Here is a 6,492-nt window from a genome sequence, read left to right as displayed (position 1 = left end):
CCCCCCCCCCCCCCCCCCCCCTGCCCCAATCCTGCTTTAAGGACTTACTTTAAATGATGCCTCTTGATCCGATCATTTTCTTCATTTCAGTAGTTTTCAGGAGTCCCTCCAGCTCTGGTGCCAGTCTCTGATCCAGTGCAGACTCCTCTGGCCCCATGGTGTCTGTCCACGTGCACGCTGCTGGCTCTGTGCATTGAATTACCCTGTGTCTCTCCTCTTCTCCCGCCCGAAGATCTCTACTGCACATGTGCCCGCCCCATGATCCTTCACAGCCGCTCGAGAATCTTCAGATCTTCAGACGGAAGCGAGCGGCGGAGACACAGGTAAGTGATTACCTAATCTGTAACTTTTTTATTTTCTTTATGTTTTTGCATATATCTACTGCTTGCTAGCAGTAGATATATGTAAAAACAAAAGTGACTTTAATTCTACTTTAAGTTTTGAAAATGAAAGAGAGAAGCTGGTTGGTTACTATAGGCAACTGCTCCAGATTCTGTCTGCTCCAGTTTTGATATCCATCCCCGCCCCGATGTATGTGTCTCAGGGCGACCCTCAGAGATTTCAGCTAAAGACCCTTTAACCATCTTTTGACTTTTGACTGATGTGCTTCCTCCACAATACCACCACTCTCCAACAATACCACCACTCTCCGACATGAAACAGTTTGTTATCATGTTGGGAATGTGAATAGGAAAAAATCTTTATCACTTTTGTAAAACTTTAGTAGCATGCAGAGAGAAATATGCACTGTACACTCGTCTGGATTATAAAATGATGTGCATAATTTATAAGTTTAAAATCATTGAAGGTTAGAGATGCATTTTGCTATTTGTATGGTGAGCATCTATATCATGATCTAGTCATTCAGTTGTAATAAAATATTACTGTGAAACCTACTGGGTATAATAACGGTGTATCCGTTGTCTTGTCTCTGTAGGCCAGAACTGGCGGATTATTGGTATTCATTATCATACTTGTACTTAAGTGTTTTGGGAACTGTTGTGACTGTGGTCGTTGGGTTAATTGTAGGCCTCTTTTCTGGTAAGTACTAAATAGTAAATATTTTCAAATATACTTTTTAGCATTAGCTTTAATTTGTAATGTATATAGTTGTAACTGTCGGTTTTTATGAGATAATGAAAGATCCAATACCCATCCATTCCTTAAACAGTTTCAGAACATCATGTAGATCAGTGGTTCTCAACCTTTCTAGGGCCGGGACCCCTTGGTAACATTTGCCAAGTTGTGGTGACCCCCAAAGGTAAAATTCAGGGATGACGCAGCTGCGGCAGCAACATCTGGAGGCATGGTGGGAGAACTGACACTGCTGCGCTAGGAGAGGGCTGAGGAGGACTCTCACATAGCACAGCGACCCACAGCTTGAGAACCACTTCTATGGGCAAAGACAGGACCGGGCTCTGCAGCTTGAACTAGAAGAATTGGATTTACGTGGAGCTGCTTATTCACTGACAGAGCAGCCCATAGAGTTCAGTGTAAACCGTGAGAGTTACCCCTAAACAGAAATATTTACTTCCCCTTTCTCCAGTCTGTACTCCTCCCTCCACACTCTACTATGCTGGAGGACCTTGCGGTGTGTCACAGTCATGTGACCAGCTCCTGGGGTGGGCAGGGCCGGCTGTGCTATTAAAAAAAAACAACAAACAAACAGCGTAGGAATGCATAGCTAGATTCCGATTGGCTATTTCACTTTGCAAAAGCCAATAGCAAACTAGCTATTGCACCCTCCCTCTGCTGCTGTCAATCACTAGAAGGTGACCTGATGGAGAACTTCAGGTCCCCCTCTGCTGATTGGCACCAGTAGAGGGGGGGTGCAATAGCTAGTTTGCTATTGGCTTTTGCAAATTGAAATAGCCAATCGGAATCTAGCTATGCATTCCTATGGTGGGTTTTTTTTCTGACTTACGGGGGCCGGCGGCCCCCGATGCCAGAGATCCAAAAAAAAAAGATCAGAGAAAGGTGCCGAACTTTCCGGGAGAAAGTGTTTCTCTCCCAGGCAGCTGGGAGCCACTAGGGGACCCCTGGCAAATCATCATTCGACCCCTGAGGGGGTCGCGACCCACAGGTTGAGAACCGCTGATGTAGATCTATTCTTTTTGACTTGATTGTATGTTTTTATACCCACACATATAAAGATTACTGTGAAAATGCTTAAACTGCCCATTATACTTTTGTATTTGCCCCTGTAGCCTTTAAAAGAAATTCCAATGTGCTGATTTTCCTTTACTAGAGATAAATACTCTTTCCGGCAGTGTGGCTTTGCTGTGTGTTTGTATTTATATTTGCTGTTAACAAGCTGTTCCTGTGGACCACTAGAGGGTACTGTTTGGAGAGGGGACAACTATGCGAGCCATTTTTCCGAAGTAGATTTTTATCCAGAGCCCAGGATGCACTTAGAGCCAGGAAGCTGTAGACAATGTTGGTAGAAACATGAGTTTACTTCTATAACCCAAGGCCGGCCTTAGGCCTCTAGGCGCCTTGTGAGAGAAAGCTCTACAGCGCCCCTCAGTGATCACACCCCTCACTAACCACACCACTCAGTGGCCACACCCATTTCTCCAATATCCGCTCCATTCAAAGACTCCCATTTTGTTAAGCCCCAAAGAAACATATTCAAAAGTATGATAAAAATAAAACTTTTATTTAAAGGTATTAAACTTGCAGGCACAATGTAAGTATTCTTATTAAATAAAACAATTGTAGGCAAACAAGTGATAAACAATAAATGTCAAACTAAAATGGAGTCTATAAAAATAAAGTGTCAGGTTGTCATGCATCCTTTCTTCAAGTAAGTGTAACTAGAAAAGTAAAAATAAAAAACCGAACACAAAACCTAGACTACATGTTAAATCAATGAATTACTATTTGCCCAAATATGCGAAAAATTTATTCAGGCATATAATAATTTGTTTGAGAATGTGCGGCGGCCATGTTGGCCACCGATGCCCTCTTTTGCGAATGCGTGCCACCATCTTGGAGGCGGGGAGCATGATGTCACATGACGCCATGCATGCGTCAGGGGATGTCACAAGCCGATATAGGTGCCGCCATCTTGGCGTATACCTAGATATACACCAAGATGGCGGCGCCCAACACGTGCGGTGTTATATGACGTCATGTGCTCTGCCTCCAGAACACACCAGTGGCTGAATCCAAAATAGCATAAAAATTTGTTTTGTTTGATGAAACTAAAACGTTTCTAGTTTTCGTTCATTTCATCTGAAATGAATTTTTTTGTGGTTGCACATATCTAATAATATGTGTGTGGGGGGGTAATTTTCACTTTTTAAAAATAATTTTTTTCATTTTTTATTATTTATTTATGTATTTATTTATTTTTTTGTTGGGGGGGGAGCTTTATATATTTATTTGTTGGGGGGGGAGCTTCGTGAAAATATTAGGGGTCTAAACAGACCCCTGACATTTCCTTTTTAAAATAGAAAAGAAATTGAGGACACAAAGGCTCAGCACTCAATGAATGGGAAGCACTCAGTACAGAGGCTTCCCATTCATTCAGAAACTGATGATAGTAAAATATTTTACCATCACCAGTTTATGAATGGGGAGGAGCCTCTGTAGTGAGTGCTACTTCCCATTCAGAAATTCATGAATTAACAGGATCACATCCTGTTCATTCATAACTGGGGACACATAGTACTATGTATGTGTCCCCAGTTATTTACAAACACTGGAGTGATCAGACGATTACTCCAGTGTTTGCTCTGCACACACAGAGGATCAGTAAATGTCACAGATATTTACCGATCCTTCGCTCGGCCACGCACACAGGATGACAGCACTGACAGGATGACAGCGGCTGCTCTCTCCTCCCCGCTCGAGCATCCTGACAGCAGGCAGCACTCCCTTCTGCACCCCCCGATCCCCCCCGCAAGCTTTAGCTGACAGTTTCTCCTTGGAACCGAGGACAGCGCTGAAGCGGGCAGGCGGGGAAGAGGGGGCGCTGTCATGTTGGATGGCCAGCGGTGAGGCGAGAAGCGCAGGCTGTAGCCGCCCCAAGGACAAGCTGTGTCGGCCGCCTGGCGCCCTTGTTGCCATGGCGCCCTATACACATATATATATATATATATATATATACACACACATATACACATTGTATACCCATTAAAAAAGTTTAAAGGATAATTCACAGCATACAATTATTCAGCTCAAAGTACAACATTTCCAAAATTATTAGTAAGAAAACTATTAATAGTAATCAAAAATCATCTAAATATTATAAAGCAAGACAATCATCTAAAATTGACTATGTGCATTCACCATCTGACTTGCTTAAAGATTTTTTTTGTGACATATACAGTACATATCTGCTAGGATCATTGAAGTCAGGTTGATGTCTATGGAGATCAAAAGGCTGATTATTCTCAGACACCTGTAGCAGCAACTTACAATGTCAGACGACATCAACTTAATAACATAAGTGAAGATAAAATGCCTGGGGCTAAAAGCACTTGCCTGGCATAACCTAGTATTTACAGTGTTTAAACTACAAGTGGTACATGTCACCAATAATTTAATGCAAGCTATCTGGATAGCTCGGAATTTTGACTAAGTGAAAGGCCTCTTATATTAAAGTGTCTGTTTGTGTGTTGGTGTTGCCCACATTTGGATTAGTTTCCTAGGGCAACAATAAATCCGACTGGTAGTTGTGGATAAATAACATCTACATTTTAAACCACTTTCAAGCAGTTTTCAATGACAAAAAGCATCGAACTGATTAAGGCAAACGCATATATAAGGCAACACTTTATAGCAATATGACAGGGATGGTGGTAAATTGCATTGATCCTTATGGTTAAAAACTGTGGCAAATGCAAGACAATTGGCATGTGTTTAGGCAGCATAATACTCATTGATTCCATTATATGTGTGTTTTTGTTTTATACCGGGTTTATAATTAGTATATACTTGTTCATTTCTATACATCTGTAATGTCTTGTATTTACAATTCAGTTTTTCTATATGCTAGAAACATATGTTACATATAATCTTACAGGAGGACTTAAGCAAAACATAAATCATGACTGCTTATTTGGAAGACAGGATTGTGCTCTTCTTGACATTCTTCGCTGTCTGAAATCTGGCAAGGTAAGTACACAGTGCAAAGCTGTGAGAGTCCACAAAGTACACTAGTAAGATGGATATAAGTGTTTAAAGGTTTTCTAATGTTGAAAAAGTTAAAGTAGAACTATAAGGTGAATGATTTCCACTCATCCTCATAGTTAGAGCCAACCTGTGACAAAGAAGCTGTCGGCTCTATTTATTGGAAAGGGAATAGAAACATTACCAATCCACTCACTTACTGATCGTCTCTCTGCAGTGAGCGTGACTGTCAGTCACCGCTCCCCGCAGAGTGCCCCCCTCCCCTCTCTCATCCTCCAGCGCTGAGTGGAGGAACGAATGGTAGAGGGGGCGGGCACAGCTGGCTCTGCCTCTAGATAAGCATCATGCATAAGATCACTCATGCAGCTGGGTGGATCTCGACAGTATTGTAGGAATCTGTCCCGGCTGCGGCGCTCTCAGAATATCGTGGGCAATATACTGAGCTTTAGGGTCACGGGAGGACAAATAATAACCTGCTTCTGTGTCCCAAAGAGAACTATGGGGAAAAACACCTGCCCCATATTTCTCTTTTAAGCGTCTTTCCAGTTTCAAACAAGAGTCGGGAGCAATTGGGCCTGATTAAAAAAATGTTTTCCAACACATCAATATGATGCAAAGTTGTGTGCATGTTTCTGGCAATAATGTGTGCAAACATTTTCCCTTGCAATGTGGGCTGTTTGCACAGTGCCAGAAAGAGTGCAAAGTCAACAAGGAGGAGCTTGTTCTTCGAAGGAAAGTGTTCCTGGAGGATGAATACTAGCCTTTAATGCTGCAAAATAAGACAAGTATCAGGAGCCATGCATTACCATATGCTGCATTACCTATCAAAATAGTATCAAATAAAAAAGAAGAATCAATACTCATTTTTTTTAAGGAAGTTTAAAAAATTTCAGAAATGAAAAAAACAAAAACATGTTAATGTTTTGCTTACCAAAAAGACATGCACATGCTGCATAGATCAACTTGTTTAGCTTAGACTACATCAGATATTACGCTCCCTTAAAAATTGTTACACTTATATTGATTGTCAAATGAACCTAATAGTTGGCAAACAGGAAAAACTTACCAATGATCCAGCCTAAACTCTTCCTAAATGTCTAGAGATGGGCCCATTTCATTTATTAGCAGCTGCATATACCCCTAGCTTGCTTTCAGTAGGAAAAACTCATCTGTGTCAGTACAGTACACACTTTAACAAGCAAAATGTTTTGGACTTCAATTTTGAAAACACAAAAAAAATGGCTAATGATGTCATTGGAGTGATACAGTTTAGTAAATCAGGTAGAATTCAGTGATGGAGTTGGAGCTGGGTCACCCCCCCCCCCCCTTTTTTTCCCTCTATTTTTTTTTTTT

At 41.5% G+C, this 6,492-nt stretch overlaps 1 protein-coding gene across 2 annotated transcripts in view; it reads left to right on the top strand.

Annotated features, from left to right (window-relative positions):
* LOC108787159 (sodium-coupled monocarboxylate transporter 1-like) overlaps window positions 1–6,492 on the top strand; it is a 52,289-nt gene that overhangs the window by 38,816 nt on the left and 6,981 nt on the right. For both annotated transcript variants that reach the window (XM_018556634.1, XM_018556633.1), the window contains exons 13-14: window positions 938–1,041; window positions 5,033–5,124. In XM_018556634.1, the coding sequence (XP_018412136.1) occupies window positions 938–1,041; window positions 5,033–5,124 (196 nt within the window). The remainder of the gene's footprint in view (window positions 1–937; window positions 1,042–5,032; window positions 5,125–6,492) is intronic.

This window comes from Nanorana parkeri, unplaced genomic scaffold (assembly GCF_000935625.1).
Source record: "Nanorana parkeri isolate BGI_ZX_2015 unplaced genomic scaffold, ASM93562v1 scaffold244, whole genome shotgun sequence".
NCBI classification, from domain to species: domain Eukaryota; kingdom Metazoa; phylum Chordata; class Amphibia; order Anura; family Dicroglossidae; genus Nanorana; species Nanorana parkeri.
This window is presented reverse-complemented; position numbering and strand designations above follow the sequence as displayed.